General features: G+C 40.1%; 1 protein-coding gene across 4 annotated transcripts; it reads right to left on the bottom strand.

Annotated features, from left to right (window-relative positions):
* Positions 1 to 1,220: 1,220 nt before the first annotated feature.
* Positions 1,221 to 18,058, bottom strand: slc26a6.2 (solute carrier family 26 member 6, tandem duplicate 2). Of its 4 annotated transcripts, XM_026333558.1 has the most exons (22): positions 17,872 to 18,058; positions 13,355 to 13,404; positions 12,675 to 12,814; positions 12,016 to 12,155; positions 11,706 to 11,816; positions 11,040 to 11,215; positions 10,283 to 10,447; positions 10,014 to 10,166; positions 9,817 to 9,899; positions 9,549 to 9,696; positions 9,355 to 9,468; positions 8,493 to 8,570; positions 8,164 to 8,259; positions 7,580 to 7,686; positions 7,298 to 7,367; positions 6,304 to 6,396; positions 4,272 to 4,394; positions 3,986 to 4,147; positions 3,580 to 3,634; positions 2,572 to 2,696; positions 1,866 to 1,937; positions 1,221 to 1,687 (listed from the first exon to the last, which is right to left on the bottom strand). In XM_026333558.1, the coding sequence occupies exons 3-22, from the start codon at positions 12,800 to 12,802 to the stop codon at positions 1,664 to 1,666; spliced, it is 2,223 nt and encodes a 740-aa protein (XP_026189343.1). In that variant the 5' UTR covers positions 12,803 to 12,814; positions 13,355 to 13,404; positions 17,872 to 18,058; the 3' UTR covers positions 1,221 to 1,663. The 4 variants fall into 4 exon arrangements, 3 of the variants coding, with proteins under 3 accessions (XP_026189343.1, XP_026189342.1, XP_026189344.1); XM_026333557.1 differs by lacking the exon at positions 17,872 to 18,058 and having other exon boundaries at positions 13,355 to 14,120; XM_026333559.1 differs by lacking the exons at positions 1,866 to 1,937; positions 13,355 to 13,404; positions 17,872 to 18,058 and having other exon boundaries at positions 12,675 to 12,802.
* Positions 18,059 to 19,860: the final 1,802 nt, after the last annotated feature.

Here is a 19,860-nt window from a genome sequence, read left to right as displayed (position 1 = left end):
AGTATGTGTCCCTGCTCCACCACCTGTTAGACCTGTCGGTATTAAAGAACTACAGCTCTATCACGTCGCTGAGGTTTTCCCACAGCATCAGCGCAGCAGCTTTCACTGAGCAGGTTTGTTACGCATAGCTGTGGCTATTTATAGCACACCTACCATTAATTTACCACCTGTCTGTGCGAACCTCATGCTCATAACTATGATATCTCAGTTATCATTATTAAATGTCAGAAAGATGACCAGTGCTTTCAGTGCCACGGAGAACATGGAGCTCATTTTTGTACCAAATCAAAGAAATGGAATTTTAATGAAAGCCATTATTGGAAAATCAAATTGCTTTGTTATGCCTAAATATGTTTCAGGGTCTTCCTGTGTTAATAAACAATGACTCATTTACTGGTTTCAGTCAACAGTGTATTGTTGTGGTTGCAAATCAGAACACAGGAAATTAATCTCTTCCCAGTTGTCTAATTGTTTACAGGCACATACACCAATAACATTTTCTGTTCTCTAAAAACTAAACAAATAGTGACAATACAAAGGCAACACACTTATTGAATATTTTTCTTATGTGTGTTTTAAAAGTGTTAGTGTAGAAATACTCCGTGCACGTACTCGTGTGTACAAATTCTGTCTGAAATTCATTTAACAGACTGAATCTTTTAAATTAAAGCACAGTTGCCCCATTGTTTATAGAAAAAGTTCTTGTGACAGGCCAAGCACCAGTTTAAGCTCTATCAAACTAATCCACAACCATGGTTATGTTTTGTATTAAATGACAGTGTGTCTACAAAACAAACCTGTCAGGGGTTTGAAGCATATACCCTTAAATTACTGTTACTGTTAAAATGATGGATTGCATCTATATCTGTGCTGCCGAGCTATCCAGAGTTCAGTATGTCACATTATCTGGGCTTGAATTACTCCGGTGAGCATCTTCCACATCTGGCAGAGGAATTGAAAAACGCTTCAGTGAACAGCTCTGTATGCAAACAGAGTGACTGAATATGTAGAAATACAGGGCACAGGAGTCTGAGTGGGAATGAAACAACCAATCCCAGTGAGACAGGAAAGGAGCATCCACATTTGATGCGTCAGTGTCGTCAGTCCAGATCCTTTCAGAGGTATGTGGAGATTTCCTGTCATTGCATAACAAGATCAAAATCTCTTCCGCTGAAAATGTTTCATATCAAAGCTAACTGTGAACAATGAGAAGCATGGGACTAAGTAAAGTCATATTTATTTTTCTTCTAAGTACATTGGCGGATTTTGAGGAAGTATACAATTAATACACATTTGCAATGGGCATTTGTTAGTGATTAAAAAGACATGTAAATGATGCCATTATAAAAAATGTCTTGCCCAGCTGCCGAAATACATACAGAAGAACACTAATCAGTATTTAATATGCTTTAACTGCAAGTATGTTGTGCATGTGTTTCTATTGCATTGTTGTGTTATTGCTTTGATTTGTACAGTCCCCGAGCACAGAATATTAGTCTCATCATTTATTTGCAATCTGTTGTTTTTGTGGAAGTTACAATGCGTGTGTGTGTGTGTGTGTGTTTGTGGAGGTTTGTGTGTCTGCTTGTGACTCAGGATAAAATCCTTACACAAACTGTGTCTGTCACTCCTTCATAATATCTTCCATCATTCGTCTCAGGACTTAGAAATGTGTTGACGCCATATCCTGTGAAACAAAAGGACAGGAGAGATCAAGACAAAGAGGAAGAAGAAGAAGCAGAGAGGCACCAAGTGGGACAGCCACATATTCAGAATATGACATTCACGTGCACATGCCTACATAAATGTCGCTGTGTGTTCATGTACGTGTATGTGTATTATTCATGTATTTCATGTTCTCTCACCATCCACTCTGTTTTTTCTTGCATCTGTGTATATGTGTTAGAGAATAATGGGGTACACTGCGGTTTTGGATGCTGTGTATGTAAAAGGACACAGGATTTGTATTAAAACAAAGTAAAATACATTCAAATATTAGATCCTTTTGTGTTTTACCATAACACTGTAAATACCATTCCCACCCACTTCCAGTCATCTATGCTATCAATTTGGGGTCCAGGTGATGCTGCAGACTAGGGATCAATGAACCAATCCACAAACAGCACTTCAGCCATTTTCCATTAACAGCAGTTTAATATGTCATTTTCACACTCAGTCATTTTCACAGCCTCATTTTGGGGCAGAGGTGGAGGAGCTAGAAATTGATTTTAAGTATCATTAATTCCTCCTGTGTCCAACAGTCTGACTCCACTGAGTTATTTTCATCTGACTGTGAAGAGGCTGCAGTGCAGACAGATGTGTTTGCTACTGTACATTAGCTATTTAGTATTAATTTCACTTAGTAAATACTATGACAAAAAAATTCAAAAATAAAAGTGCTCCAATTTAGTCTCTGGGTGGCACGTTTAGGTCATCACTAAAAATTAACTTTCAAGTGCAAATTGAAAATGGAAAAATGTCCTGGTGCCTTCTGTGTTTGCACACATTGTTCCTCTAAATTAATAGTAGTGTACAGCGTGTGGTGATGGGTGTGTGCAAACAGGGCATCACCTTATGTTGACTCATTCTGGTGGACTGACAGTGCAAAACGGCATCATGGATGGTTGAGAAGACACAGGACTTTGTGACTTTCTCATTAAAGAAGCCTCCAGTCTGCAGGTTGTCCACCACAGCAGCTAGAGAGAGTCACAGAAAAAGGAGAATAATGGATATGCAGGCTGAGTGCTGTACGAAAATGTGTGGGATGACAGAAGGTGACAACAAGCGTGTCACTGTAAGAGGAGAAAGAAAAACTGGATAAAAAAAGGACAAAATGGATCAGTTGAAATACTGTAGGAAACTTCACATGGGAAAAAAATAAATATAAAACGTAAATAAAATGTCATTGCACCACTTTAAAAAAAAGACAGAGTATGGGGGTGGGTGTGTCTCAACCTCATAATATAAACTAACTCATTAGAGGCGATCAAGCCTACAGGCTAATTAGAGCTGCTGATCCACTGATAGAAGCTGGATGGCTCCTACCACTGTGGTCTAAAGACTTCTTTTCCCTGGAGATCCACATTTTTTCCATCCAGCAAGTCAGATATAAATTTACGTGCTATTATGTAAAAATAAACACAGAAAACTGCCTGTTTTACTACAGTAAAAACACAACCATCCCAGCAGACCTCTTTTCTGACTATGCATATCATGCCCAAACATTACAGAACCACTTCCTTCCTAGAATTGTTACAATAACATTAGAAAACAGCTAAAATAATATCCAGTATTGTTGAAGGAATTCAAATTGAGTGTAGCTCAGCAGGTCTGCAACGTAGATGTGGAAAATACATCAATGTGGGCCAAGTTTATTTCTCTAATGTCTATGATGGAAAAAGTCCCACTTTAAGCAGTAAAAACTTATTTTAGCAATATTTTTCAATCTGTTGTCATACAAATGGCTGCAAACAGACTTTTTAACTATTCTAATTGAATTCACCTTGAAAAATTAGAAAATCCAGTCTGCACAAAATTCTGTTTTATTTCATTTTAGCGATAAAGTGTAGTTGGACTTACTTTGGCAGCCAGCAAGAACCACCTCTATACCAATTTCTCCATAGTCTATTTGGATCTGAAACAAAAACACAAGCACAGAGCAAAGGTCAAACAGAGGATCATTTATTAGCCTGCTAATTTAATTTACAACAACTGAAAGGCTGAGGAGCTGAAAATAAGGAAAGGGATGTAGAAAGGAATTAGAAAGACGAAGATGGTTAAACAGGAAGACATTTATACAACAAAAATAAAAGGATCATAATCAGTAACTTTGTATTTGCCTTATTCTCTTAGGGCCAATACATTTTCTGTTTTTAGGATGAAGTTCATTATTAGTATTTAACTATCAGCCTAATTTCTCCATCCTAAACACCTTCATTTGGTGAAATGAGTAGAATATAAGCAAATGTCACTGCCAGGTTCTTACGCTGCGCAGGGTCTTGACTCCCACAGTATCCAGGAAGTTGACAGGGCTGAGGTCGAGGACAATGGCTCTGGGAAGTGAGGGGTCGGGCTCAGGATCCACCTCAATGGTGGCAACAGATGTATGCTCCTCCCTCTCTGGTGCCTCCTCCTGGCCAGGAGGAGACTATGCAGAGGGACACATGAGAAGCAACATTGGTATTTTAGACGATGAATAAAAAAAATCACAGTTTTCTGCAGGACCAGGAAGTCAAAACATTTGTAAGCAGGCTCAGCATAGTCTTCCTCACCACATTCACTGTGTTCTTCTTGGCAGCTTTTCTGGCTTTCCTGGCAATTTTCTTCTCATGCCTCTTCCTTTTGGCCTCCAGTTTCTTCTTTATTGCCAGCTTCTTGGTAATGTCGATGCCAGACTAATAGAAACAAGACAATCATATTCAGTGACTATGAGCTCTGCATTAATTTTCCACAGCCAGTCAAGTCCTGCTTCCTAACACTTATCCCCACACTTGTTTTATTCTTCAGTCAGTCTTTGACCACCCAGCCATCTTCAGGAAAAAAGAGCATTATAACTTTAAAAACACTTGACTATTATAGGATAGATGGTACAGTTAATTCCTAAAGTAAGAAGCTGAATATATACACTGATAGATACACACCATTCTCAAACTAATATGAACTAAACCAAACATCATGCAATGGAGACTGTTCTGCTTGTATTATTTTATCTCTCAGAGTGACGTCAGCCAACTGTCTGGTTGGTTTGTGTGATTCTGTTTTCATGCTCATCCCTTGTTTGGAAAAATGAGCAAACAACTTTAACATTTTTCCCTCAACAAGAGCAAACAAAGTAAACAGAGCATGTGTAGCACACATCAGCCTGAGGAATGTTTTCATACCTGTCTGTACAGCTGTGTCAGACACAACCGCTGGGCATTAGAGCGCTGGACTGAATCTACAGCTGAGTTACTGTAGTTGGTTGAACGTTTTTGAAGGAGGGTACCTAACGAAATGATTAAGAAATCCATTTCTATTTAGATCATCTTTATGTAAAATTTTTTTTTTTTGTCAAGGGTGTTACAAACAGAAGCTGCAATGAACAAAAGCAACCAAAACATGAAAATGTACAGTTTTTGTTCATGGTCGTCAAACGCAGCAGCAGATTTTCACTTTGTGTTTTTGTGGTTCTGACTGCATCAATAAAACGTCTGCCTGCCAATCACAAAGCAGATCAGAATTTCATTACAGCCATTCAGGCCTTATACGTCTCCAAAATAAAGCTGATAGCGATTTGCTTCTCAAAAGCAGAGCTTACATGTTTACAGAGCAGTTTAGCATTCATGCAAAATAAATGTCAAATTTGCAGTATGATAACACTTAGTATCCTCTTCCACATCAATCTGGGCACTGCCAGTAGGAACCATCAGCACAAGATCCCAAATCCTCCCTCCACCTTTCACTGTTTGAAGCATTGGCACGCTACAGCGACTGGCAGGGTAAATAAAAAATAAAAATCCATCTGGTGGGAATTTCTCACCTTGCTAACAAACCTGCAGCCTCTGTCAGTCAACAACAGCTCAATGAAATATTGTTTGTGCATCAAAGATTAGAAATAAAAGAGCAACCCTACGGCTTTGACATGCTGACATTTTAATGAATGAGAATCTCCATTATTACTCCTCCCTTATTCAATCTCTGCTTCTCCCCCTCCTTCCATCTTTTGTCATCATCTTTTACCACCTTCCCTCAGTCTGTCTTCCCATTTACCCCAAGGAGACGTGACAGAAGAGGAGGCGGAAGAAAGGGGGAAGGAAGGAGGGGGGGGGGGGGTTAAACAAAAAGTTGAACTGCAGAAAGGAGAGGAGAAAATGGTGCGATGACATTTGAACAATGTCTGTCACAGTCGTGATGTGTGAATTGGTGAAATGCAGGGTCAGTTATTAGACTGTCAGAATTAATGTTTGTAAGGGAGGAATTTGGGAGGGGGAGGGGTTGCAGGAGTCTGTTGTTTCTTTTGTGTGTGTGTGTGTGTGTGTGTGTGTGTGTGTGTGTGTGTGTGTGTGTGTGTGTGTGTGTGTTTATATATTGGTATATGATCTGGTGGTTTGTGTCCAACATGAATATTTTCATACACATTAATATTTCTGTGTGCACATTCTTTATTTCTATTTTTAGAACTTAAGCTTGGGGACTTTTTGGAAAGACATTTTGTCAGTTCTCTCTTCTTTAACACCTTTGAGTGTCAGTGCCTGATTTTAGGGTTAAAGGGCAAACATTGATGTCTGTGTGTGTGTGTGTGTGTGTGTGTGTGTGTGTCCGCACCTTCTCTGCCAGGGCATCTTGGTACATCTCAGCATTGGCAAAGTAAAGGGTGGCAGAGCAACGGAAGATCAAAATCCCCGGCACCTGCCTCACCTAAAATCAGTCACTACATGAGTTAATCAATTAAACAGGCAAAGTAATACTAGAGCACCTACAGTATAATAATGCTGTATTAATATATAATCTATAATTAGACATAATAACTTCAATAAGAAGACTATTCTCATGCCACAGCAGTGTTTTCAGCTATATGCTAACATGCTAATGTTACACTAATGTTACTAGAGAGGAAGAAATGCAGTTACTAGGGTTTTGTCATTATTGTTTTACTATTGATCTGTTAGAAATGTGTGGTCATTGATAGATCAGTAACATATTGTGGTTATTAAGTCTACATTTAAAGGTATTACTGTATCTTATGTTTTCATTACCATTGACTAGGCATGATATTAAAAAAAAAACAAAACACTGAAATCTCTTTTTAAAAGCCCAGATCTGCTGAACAGCCCTTCACAGTGAAGACTTCTACTTTGTCTTTTGAAATCACATCTACTGAAAACAAGTTTCAGCTAAAGAAACATTTAGTAAGCTTGTCCTGTATGTGTGTAGAGTTCATGGCAGTTAATTATGATTACTATGTTAAGGTCAACACAGGTATGTCTGTCCTCTGTTGGCAGGATTAATAATGGAACACCTGAGGTTAACGTTTGAAATGAAAATGGAAGAAAATGAAATAGTTTTGACAGTATATCACTGTGCATTTCAGGAGCGAGGCTGAGCGTTGGCTGGGAGGCAAATAAGTGGTACATAACCTCCATTAACGTGTCTATATTTGACTCTGTGCTATAATGTCAGTGACAGAAAGAACTAGGTGGCAGCTGTTCTCACCCCAAACAACATACATAACTTCAATGTCATATATAATTAAATATGCTCCGGTTATAACGCTCATCCTCATGTCCACTTTGAAGTTCTTTAAATACATTGTCCGTACCTGATTGTAGTCCTCCACTGGCCTGTAAATGTCCGTGTTTGGGACCTGCCCTAACAGAGAGTATTTGGGTCTGGAAAAGACAAAAAACAAAGACCTGTAATACTTTGTGTTTAGGTGTGCTATCAGAGGGGATGGATTTAAAATCACTGCTGTGTGTTGGGTGGGGTGATTGTTAGCCGAATGCTCAACTTATGTTCTGAATGCTAATACACATTAACTGTTAAATGTTGTCATCAGTGTGTAATGGTGGGTGAGTGTGCCCTGTGGCAATGAATGTCCTACAGCTGAGTCCTGAAGATAACGGTGAGCATGGAGAACCCGATGGAGGCAGCCAGTCCCAGATCAGGGTTGAGCAGCAGAGTGAGAATGAAGGTGACCACCCAGATCAACTGGAGAAAGAGTAATGAGTAATACAGCAACGAGACAATACAATGCCTTAATTATACTAATCATATGTGTGGCTTTTAAGATATTTACCCATATGTCTTGTAGTTACACTAGAAAAATGGAAATTAAGCCAAAATCTATAATTTCTTCAGGTCACATATTTGCAGCATTTTGCTAACAGCTACTTTCCATCAAGCAGTAGTAGCTGTGTAACTCCAAATTACAACAGGGAGGCTGACGTAAGTGCTTCTTCCCCACTTCTGTGCCATTAGTGTTAACATGATAGAATTTGCTGGCATTTGCAAATCTGGATGCAGCACTACAGCACAATAATTACAACTAATCTCAAAGTACAGTGACGGCTGACAGAAAACAATAATTAGTTTTAGGGGTATCACATGCTGACTAAAACACGATGCCACAACTGACTCTGTCCTTAAACATGAACATTTTTTATCTAGCTGGTAAGGTACACTTACCATGTCTACCCTGTTGGTCTTCCACAGTGCAGGGATGTCCGTGAATTGTTTCATCATGCTACTGAGGTTGACATAGATGATGGCGGCCAACACTGCCTAAAAAGTATAAAGAATATAGATCAGTGTGTATGGAAAACTCCAATTTCAGATAAACGTTTTAAAATAACTAACTTCCACTGTTCCCTTAGGTCTAACCTAAACCTATCCCTACTCTTAACCCTGAACCCAAACCTTCAGGACGGGCCAATATTTTCCTCACAGTTCTAAAATGTGCTCACAACTGTGGTTTTAAGCTGAAATCTAAACAACCACAGAAAGACACACAGTACCTTAGGCAGTTCTTCAAAGAGGTGCCCTATCCAAAGTGTGATGAAAAGGATAACCATTGCTGAGAGAGCCCCAGCAACCTGCAGTGAAGAGAGTACGAAGACTGAGGCATGATGAATGGAAATCAGCGATAAAGAAGAATAAAAGTCAGAATGGTTACTGGAGTGAACGGCTACATGATTGCAAGTCGAGTCGAGGCATCATGAGTTAGAGCCTCTCCTCTGTAATGGGCCTTAGCTGCTTATTGGTGTTGTCAGACTTAATCCGTTTAGCATTTCAGCTAATCCGTTTGTGTAGGTGGAGTTCAACGATGTTAGCAAAAATCAATTCCCTAAGTGTTTCTTAATGATACCACTTATGAAAGTAACATTCATTATGGGCAGCTTTTCACCCACTTTAACCTTTAACATTGTTCAGGTCCGTAGCTAAAGGCAGAGGAGTGAAAAATGATCTCATGAAACGTTCCTGACAGATTTCAAAAGTACTGAGCATAAAAACGAGTAAGTGCATGTAGAATGTTTCATAGTTACATGGAATAATCACAGGAGAAACAACAAAGGTCATGCAAAATGAATAAGATTTCAGAACTGAACATGGTCAGGGAGCCTTTCTTTTAACAAGAGCTCATTGTCACTTAAAGGCTGCTGTGAACAGCTTGTAAGGAACTAATTCCACAGAAAGAAAGCAGTTCAGGCGAAAACTGGTAATTATGCTCTTCAGTCACACGGTGCAAGGTACACATGCAGGTCAGCTAGGTCAAAGCTAAGGGGGTAAGTGAGAAAAGATTTTTTATTTGGATGAACTAAACCTTTAAAGGGCAAACAGCCCACACAATGTTTATAAAGGCATTTGTCTCATACCGACCTGAGTCTTCCCTCCCGTGCTGTGCTGAACCATGGTGCGAGACATGGAGCAGCTGATGGCGAAGCATTGGAAAATCCCTCCAATTGAGTTACTGAGTCCCAGGGCAATTAGTTCCTTAACCAAGAAAAACACACTATTTGCAGTATATAACGTGTAGCAACTTTAAAACATGTATTCTTCTGTCACATGCTTACCTGGTTGCTGTCCACCTTGTATCCATACTTCAGGGCAAAGATTCGTCCCAGCGAGATGACCATGCCATATCCAACCACAGCCAGAGCGAAGGCGTTTCCAATCACCTGACCAAGCACAGTGGCATCTGGGAGAACAGGCGGCTGGAGACTGGTGGGCAAAGACAGAGCAGAATACATTGACCATTACAAAGACTTCATTTTTCTGAAGTGAAAAATATAAACCCATTTTTACAGGCATTTTTTTTTTTTTGCTGTGTGTTGTTCTCACCCTGATGGAATGTCTCCCACTACATCCACTCCATATTTCTGCTCCAGGCCAACTTGCCAAGAGATTATGGTGGCAATAATGATCTGGAGACACAAATAGTGAGATGTATTTAAGTATGTGTCTAAACTTGTCGTTGTAATAAACTAAACGTCCACAGAGTACATTATTCATGCATATACATATTCCTTTATACTCACAGTAAGCAGCTCCACTGGTATGGGAACAGGTAGCTTTTTATTCAAGTATACACTGAGCTGCTTAGCAAGCATGAGGCCAATTATAGTGACAACACTGACCACAAGAGTGCCGACATTTGTCTTCGGGATGAGATAAGACACCTCGAGCACAGTCTGGAAAGAGAGCAAGAATCAAAAAAGATGCAACAGAGATAAAATTTGCATGTTTAGCTGCAGCCTTACTTTACGATATTAAAATCTGTGTGTTGGCAATCCGTCTACTTTCTCACATATATCAAGGACAAAGGTCCACTGTGTCTCAGAGGGTTGGTGCCGAAGGTGTATTTAAGCTGGGACACTATGACGTGGATCGCTGCTCCGGTGGTGTAACCTCGGACCAGCGGCTCAGACAGGTAGGTCACCACGAAACCAAACCGGACCAGACCAAGCAGAATCTACATGAAACACAGATTGAGAGGTTTCACAATAGCCAGTGCTGCTATGAGTAAATCAAAATATAGATGTTTTTAATGATTTTAATGGCTTTCTGATGTTTCACTATGACGAGTTAGGTGACTTTGACTTCAACAAATGAGCTGCATTATGACACAAACATAAAATAAAGATTTATGAAATTACAGGTTCATTATTAACCCACAGGAAAAGCCAACGAAACACACCTATCCCTATTTAATCACATCAAAAATACAATTTGATAATGAGCCAGGATGTTTGTACATGAGGTTTACTGAGAACATACAGGCTCATATGGGATTTAAAGACACTGCAGGCCCCTTTTATGCTTTGGAAGTGATCAAAAATTGATCCTATATGGGCTTGATGACAAGTAGTGGCAGGCTTCATGGAGTTATATAAGTCTTTGGTATCTATAGAGTATTTTATTTTATTAATTGATATTTTCACTGCTAGCAGATCCTGCTGGGTAATGTCAGCTGTCTGTCGAACCAAACAAGCCAACAAAATACTGAAACTTGCTCCTTAGTGTTTTCTATATGTTAGACTTGAACTGCCAAGTGAAATATTTACCTGAAATAAGCCAGATAGGAAGGTGACGGCTGCAGCCACTTTGACCCTCTCTTTATTCATGGCAGTCTCATCAACTATACTGGTGTTGGTCCCGTTGTCCCACTGCATAAAGTTCGACTCTGGGGCTAATTGCTCTGTCACGCTTCCTATCATCACACTCATCACTGCATATGTTCCTGGAGAAGGGAGACAGAAACATAAACAGAGACCCATATTTAGACACATATTATTTCCCTTGACGCCACCTTGGTGTTTTCACCGATGGTGTCCAATTTGAAAACACTATCTTGAACAAGTTTAGTTATTTTACATATTTATCTTGTCTGAGTGTCCTTACTAAAACTTTTTCAACTAAGAGAATATTCTCAATGTTTGTGAATAGAGCCCCAGGTTTTCAACAAGCAGGCCAAAAATTATGTAAAGACTTTGGAATGACTTTTCCCCTATTGAACAGCAGGGGGCATTATAGCTTCCTGAAGGTCTTGAGCTTCAGCTAAACATAGTAAACATCTACAGTATGCTTAAAATTACAATCGTGATTGTTTACTCTGCTATTCAGCCTGCTGTAAGGACCCAGTGTGCAGATGCTGCAGGTGTTAATGTGCAAACCAACTGGGATACTGTGATGACCCAGTGTGCAGATGCAGCAAGTGTTAATGTACAAACCGACGGAGATGTGCTTGGATGTGCCAAAGATGAAGTAGATGAGCACAGGGTAGAAGGAGGAGTAAAGGCCAAACACTGGAGGAACAGCAGCCAACAAGGCATAGGCCATTCCTGCAGGGATAACACTGAGTCAGCATGATCTACAATATAGGAGTAAATAGGAAAGAGCTAAAGCACAGGTTACATTAAGCAGTAGGGGGAAACACCACAGCAATGCACAACCTGCAGATTATCATTCAAAATTAATCATTTAGCTCTTCAACCCACTGAACCCTCTGTGTACCTCTATCTCCTGAACCTCCATCCTTACCCTGGGGCAGGTGCATGACCCCCACGCTGATTCCAGAGATCAGGTCCGACAGGGCGTTGTCTTTGACGGGGTAACGAGGCAGCCATGACAAAACAGGAATACTGTCCAGCAGGCAGCTCTTCAACCGGGGACCAGAACACCTGAATATGTACAGAATTACAGAACTCATAAAACAGTATTTTTACGTTTGGATATGATTTGCTACTTTTGATCGTAGACAAGGATGTGGTTCCAACCCCGTTTGTGTAGCTATGGCCTTCTCTTGTAATATTTAATACATTTTGTGGCAATATAAAAATAATGAAAGTTTTCAAATGACACCATGCATGTTTTACGTTGAAAGAAACACAACTTTACCATCTTTTAGGATCATTACAGCTAAAAACAAAACTACTTTTCTAATATATCCTAATTTATTTACATGTTGTACTGTATCTATTGATCACAGACCTTTTCATGTGCATACCTGAATATGCATGTAAGGTAGATGAATAAACATAAAGAGGATGAATCAGGGCTTTAATCGGACACACTCTTCTTGAATAATAGGCTGTTAAATTGTGAAGTACGTAGGAGGATTTAAGCCGATATGAAAAATGTCTGAATACCTACGACGGTTTGTGAGATGTACAGCAGAGTAGATTGGTGGGGAACTGTACCTCATTGACTTTTTGATACTCTCTGACAGAACCACTTTGGACTCTGACTTTTCTGCCATTTCATCCACAGCTTCTTCATCCAGGATCTGTCTCTGGACGTTGTAGCCCACCCACCTCCTCTCAGCCATGGCTAACACTAGCTGTAACATTAAAACAAAACAAAACAAACAAAATATTCTTATCATGACTGTAAATATGTATTAGGGCTGTCTAAGTTACTGATAAGTTAATGCTGATTCATTGTAATGGCACTTTTTAAACTCTGCAGCACCTGGAAAGGCCTGTGGTCCTGAGGAGCTGTCTAGGAGCTGATACTAACAGACATACATTTGTACAAAGCAAGTGTGTCCGTCAACTCTTCATGTTGTTATTAAAGTATTAAAAGTATTAAAAACTTGAAAAATACTCACAGATTAAAAAAATGTGATTAATTTGCATTTAATCGCAGGATCACTATGGACATCATCCGATTAATTGCAAATTAAATATTTTAATTGACAGCACTAGAGATATTAATTAAAAAAGTTACCAATGTAATTAAAACACCCCTTTTAGTACATGGGCTTTGGAAACAGCACAGCTCTGAAGTTTTTACATTAATTCAAGATTCTTCTGGTAAGTGAACTGTAAACCGTCACATGTAAGCACAATGTCAAACTCTTGTAACTTTTAATAATTACCTTAAGTGTTCCAGCAGTATCCCTTTCTTCTTATGCCAATCTCCAAAGGTCTTTAACAAAAAAAACACAGAGCATAGAGATGCACTGTACCATGGAACTGTAGTCAGCTCCCAGTGACTCCCAGTGATAATGGTAAGATAACAGTAAGATTTTATTTCACAGTCCACAACAGAGAAGATTCTCTGACTGTGTGTGTATTTCTTCTCTTTCTTTTCTGTCGCCTTTCTCTCTCTGTCAGTCGTTTGAGGGTAGGATAACTGACTGTCTGTGCTGTAGCTCCACTGTTCACTGTCTGCTGTGCCTTAAGACCTCACCAGAAATCTAGATATGAAACTGGACATTGCTACCTACGGCGAGGACAAAGTTCCAAGGTGTACGCGTTGTTGTACAAGGGGATATATAAGTGCAACAGGCTGGACATGCATTTGCAGTATTTAGTGTTTTATAATTTACAGAGTTAGTCAACGGAAAGATTTAGCAGCTGTTGAATAACTTTTTAAAAATGCTGCATCACCTAGTGCCTTTACATCCATTGTGAAAAATGTAACCACCATACCACCCCTAAACAGGAGGTTTATGGGTAATCTATAAGGAGCATGTTATACATCAACACAGGAATCTTAACAAATCAGATGATGATCAGATGTAATAGCAGCACATAGAGTATGTTTTTAATTCTAATTGTTTTATTTTCTATAAAACTTCTATGTTTTTTATGTCTTTTGTAGGGATTAGTCAACCATTTCAGCCCAATTAGGTTGTTAATTTAAGGTTACACCTCAGGATAGTAAGGGGGGGGGGGGGGGGGACTGTTTAATTACTGGTTAACTAAGCACATCAAGCACTTTCTTAAAGACACAGTGTGTTTGAGGGTCTTATCTTATCCAGACCGTTGTGTGGCAGAATCTGTCACATGTGACACGCGAAATCTCAGCCAGCCTCTGGTGGTGGAATTTCACAGTGGCGTAAGAGTCCTGAAGTATTAAAAGTGACTTTGGACCAAACCAGTGCTATTAGTAAAGGATAATGCCTCTGTAGGACAGTAAGTACTGTAGATAATACTGGTGCTGAAACCTTTCTCTTCATGATGCACAGAAGAACCTAAAGACCGGATCCTTGTGTGTACTGTTGTTAGGGTTTCTCCTTAGTGTATCACTGTTGTTGTAGAACTGTATGTCAATAACAACAATAGTAAGCCCCAGTGACCGGATGGATGAGGTGCTAGTCTCCCAGACTAGTGATTGTGGGTCCATGTCCCATCTGGGGTGACAGATGGCAGAGTGGGCGGGGCTATAAACCAAGGTGGCAAACTGGATCTTCATTAAACAATGTGTGTTTCAGTGAGGAGATGATATAAACTCTAACATCTCTGTGTTTGTTGATGAAACTCGGAGAGAAAAATAAAAATCAGCCTTAACCTCTGAAGGTTTTCACAGACTGAGATTTTCTTTGAGCAGGAGACCAGCTCAGCTTTCCCAGCCAGTGAGAGAAAACATCAGTGACAAAATGCTCATTTCAACAAGGCAGACTGTATGTCATACAACTTCTCAAACTTTGACCTCTGCTTAAATATCGGTGCCAGATAAATGGTTATTTATGAGGGAGGTGATCAATCATAACTGTCTAATAATAATTTAATCAGTTACCAAGTTACTCTTATCTACAACCTTCAGTACATTAGCTCAAACAGTTTGCCAATCATTTATAAAAACATATTGTTTGTATTAAATTATTATTGCTTCATGACATTTACTTAAAGGACCAGAACTTTTCTCTAACTTTTCTCTAACTAAGTCGAAATGTGCTTCAGAACACATCTTAATGAAGAGAGGTGCTGCCCACAGCATGGTAGCAGTGCAGAGACATGCTTTTTAAAAAGTGGACCTCAACCTTCTAACTAATCAGAAAAGGCTCAGTCAGAGTGGGAGCTCATGGCTAAAACACTGTTCTCCTAAATCAGGGATTGTGGGTTTCAGTTCCAGCAGCACTGACTAATAACACTATAGCATATAGCTTAAATGCTAATAGCACTTAGCATTTACTTAAGAACTATCTTTGATGATCTATCTTTACAGTCAGGTGAAAATTATTATACAACCATCATCTGATCTGTTTATTCCTATCATGGGTCCCAGGGGCCTCTAGCTTATCTCACATTGGGCTAAAGGCACAGTACGCCCTGTCAGGGCACCAAGACAATGGGCTAGAGGTCGGACAATTGCTCAACCCATAACCTATAAAGCCCCAGGGGCCTAATGGATAAGGCACTGGCCTTCTAAACCAGGGATTGTGGGTTCAAGTCCCATATGGGGTGACTAAGTGTAGGATGTTCTTTTTTTAACTGTCCAGGGCTCATAACTCAGAGGCTCATGGATTAAAGCCATCGTCTGCTTAAGAAAAGAATTTTATAGCAGTGTGTGCAGTAATATTCCACATTATTGAGGAAACACTGATAACAGATATTAGTGTGTTCTGACTAATACTGGCTGCATTTATTGTAGCACAATATTTCAACTAAAGAAAACATGCTAATCTCTTGTTTTACGGTCAGGGGAAAATTAGCATCCATCCGTCATGGGTACCGCCTCCAAAGCCAGGGACTGTGGGTTCAAGTCCAATGTGGGGTGACTGGCAGCAGAGTGGTGCATAACCCAGAGGTCGATGGATCGAAACCATCCCCTGCTAGTGGGCTGTTACTGGTTGGACTGGATCACATCTTGGACACTTTGTGACAGAAAGCTCAGTACTGTGAGGGAACAATTAAGCTTTTGTCAGGAAATGTGTGACAAGGCCACACATATTGTTAGTAGGTGTCTTCTGGGAAAGAATTTGTGTTGCATGAGAACTTGTGTTTGTTAAATTCCTGGCTCAGATGAAAACATACAGGCTAGTCAGGTAAAAAAAACGTGTTGGAGAAACAAAGGGGAAGAAAACACCTGCAGAAACAGATAAGAAAATTTCAGACGCCACAGTACCACCCACACAGAAGATCTTTTGGACGAGTACTGCAAAATAACAACACTAATGGGCAGCACACACTATAAGAAATGTTGCCATAAGAACAGTTAATGTTTTTTTTTTAGCCAGTGTGAAACTGAAGATGTATGAACACGTTGCATTCCAGTCAGTTCTGTTTCCTCATCTTGGAAAGTGCCGTCATGGTGACAAAGTCCATGAAACTGACCACAATGAGATCCAGAGCAAGTGTCTTTCTGGGTCTGGGGCATAGGGAGGAGACGAAGGGGGAGCAGCGTGGACTCCGTCTGGGTTAACCTGACAGCGGCTCAGGATCTGCTGTGTAGCGAAACACTTCAGGTGTCCCTGTGAGATTTTTCTATTTCAACCACAGAAATTAAAGCACAAATAAAGGCAATCACACCACTTGTATATATTTCCTCGACACACACACACACACACACACACACACACACACACACACACACACACACACACACACACACACACACACACACACACACACACACTGAGTGCGCCGTTAAGGTCTCACAAACACATTAAGTGCTTTACCTTCCTTTACAGCACCTTTAACTGCAGAGTTGGTTCTTATTGTGGTTTGTTTATATCCACATTTAGACATTTTCTTCTTTGTTTGCACTTTGCTGCTCTTTTTTTCTTAACAACACTAAATGTCAATCTGCAGAAGAGCAAGAAATCAACAGCAGGATGTGATTTGCACGGACCAGGTTCTCAAACAGACATGTCCATCATCCCACATATGCATTACACAAACAAAAGAAGGACCCGTTGCTAATACAGGAAAACTCCACGGGCTAATTTTAGTATTGCAACTGGCTTAGACTTGCAGCTTGACTGTGCAGCAGCAGCAAAGAAATTCAGCTACTGGTCATGAATGTGCAAGACTATATTAGTAGAACTACAACTGCTTAGACAAAACACATAGGATACATCAGGTCTTAGCAAACTAATCTGTATCTAGAGTATAGACATAAGTAGAGAAGAAATATGAATGGCTAAACAGATTCACAAAAGTGAAAATTATACAAAAAAAGCCACAGCGTACTCTAATTTATGATAGATACTTGAGAGAACGCGCAGAGAGAGTTGTGCAGCTGCCACCTGTGTAACAGACTGAAGAGAGAATCAAGTGGAGTGAACGGAGAGTCGACAGGAATTCAGTGATTCTCGGAGCCGAGACAGATTGCCTTTGGTGACAGTTTGGTGTTTTGATGCGTGACAGATGGTGGTTTTCAGTCAGGGTTTATTTTTAGTGTGTTTTGGCTGTGTGACAGTTACACTGTTCAGATTTATTAAATTAAATTAAGTTTAGAAAAGACCAACCTTCACTGGAGAGTCTGCAGTGTTAGCCACATGTCATGATGATGATGATGATGATGAAGATGATGCACTGATTGAAACGCCTGTACTACCAATTACATACAGCTACTGTACAAATACAAATTCCTAAGCACTTCCAAATATGGTCTGACACAAACTTTCTTGACTTTTCCATCATGTGAAAAGAAACTGGCTCTCACCCTGGACTTTGGTACCCATTAAATCCCGTCTGAGGTGATCCAGCTGAAATCGAGGTGTTTTTCAGGCACAGACACGAGACAGGCTGTGGAGAATTCATTACTGACCGTGTTGGACACTGACTTAGATGTGCTAGACAGTGTGACTCATCTCTACCTATCAGTAAAACATCAACAGAGTCGACCTTAGCATACTGGAGGTGAATAAAGGCTAACTGCACCGTTATGACCTTTAGAATATTAAATTCACATAATGAAAAACTAATAGAAATACAGTCAATTAATTTTCTCCCAGAAAGCTGGTTTCATGTCTCAGTTATATTTTGTTCAGTTTTAAAATACATTCTTTCCTAATATAAACTCACAGGCTAAAATAGACGTATGTTTCATGTGCTCCCGTCAGCTCAGCTCTATCTAATTTATACCCCACTGCCCAAATATGGACGTCCAGGCTGAAATAAGTGACCAAGTTCACAGAAGGCAATCAATAATCTGGTTATCTATAGATTGGTGACATGCAGCTTCTGAATGTTTCTAGTTATTCTGAAAGAATCACCAAAGCTCCAACACCATGTTCCTCCTCACCCCCAGCAAACAGAAGAACTGTCAAACTAATGAACCGAGAACAGGAACAGCACCAGACAGGACGACAGCGTCATGAGGAGAATACAGATTTTTGTCTGCTTGGATCTTCTGTTTGTGTTTCACATAAAGCCTCAACTTTACTGAGGTTACCTTGAAGAACACCAAACTTTAATCAAACAGTTTGGAGCTTTTAGAAAATCTCTTCTGAGACGATGTAACAGGAATGTGATTCAAAACAACAGTGAAGGAGCCAAAAGTCGAGATGAAAGACAGGACAGACTGAAGGGAATTTTAATGAGAGGCATGTGAGAGGAAACACAAAACATTTAGGATGTATGATTAAAGGTGAAGAAAAGATTTGACCAGAAATAAATGAAGATAAAACAAACCCAGGCAATATTGCTCTAGCACATATTTGCTATTCTCAGCCTTTTTTCATTAGGCCTACAACCACTCCATGAACACAGGCAGGTGCAAACACTCAGATTAACATAAGAAAAAAAATCACCCAGAACTAAAACGCATTAAAAAAATACCATCAAGCACTTTACAATCTCACGTCCTCATACAACCAAAGCACCACTCGAAAGGAAGAGCCAGCTACGGAGTTATTCAATGATTTTCATCATACTCACTAATGACGACGTCACTGAGCAGTTAAAATGATTCCCTTGAAATGCATTTGCTTTAAGCTCAGTAGTGTGTTACGTTCTTCAAACATTTGCAGCTTCACTGTAACAGAAACTTTCCTCAAAATCCACATGGCTACAACAAAGTAACATCCATCCATCATCTAGACCCCCTTAGTCCTAACCAGGGTCACAGGGATCTGCTGGAGTCTATCCCAGCTCTCTCTGGGTGAAAGGCAGGGGTCCACCCTGGACAGGTCCCCAGTCCATCACAGGGCCACATAGAGACAAACAACCTCACACACTCACACTCACTCCTATGGGCAATTTAGAGTCACCAATCAACCTGACATACATGTTTTTGGACTGTGGGAGGAAACCAGAGTACCTGGAGAAAACCCACACAAGCACAGGGAGAACATGCAGACTCCAAACAGAAAGGCCCCTGATGGGTTTCAAACCAGGAACCTTCTTGCTGTGAGGCAACAGTGCTAACCACTAAGCCACCATGCTGCCCCGGCAAAGTAACAATCAACACAAAAGATATAGAAAACACATTAAAAATTTTAAATGAGGAAAAACAGAATGACCACGTTCTACTGACCCACTGGGTATGTGTCCCACCAGCTGGATTCTGAGCTGTCCAGTCAGATCCATCTGCACTGACAGGATAGTGTCGTTGACGTGACGTTTTGTGCACAGAATGTCCAGTTTTGGAAGAATACAGCCAATTCTGCATATAAGCTTGAGATCAGCCACTTCCTGCACATGGAAACAC

Source organism: Mastacembelus armatus, chromosome 7 (assembly GCF_900324485.2).
Source record: "Mastacembelus armatus chromosome 7, fMasArm1.2, whole genome shotgun sequence".
Lineage (NCBI taxonomy): Eukaryota > Metazoa > Chordata > Actinopteri > Synbranchiformes > Mastacembelidae > Mastacembelus > Mastacembelus armatus.
Note: the sequence above shows the minus strand (reverse complement) of the source record. Positions and strands in the feature narration are given on the sequence as shown.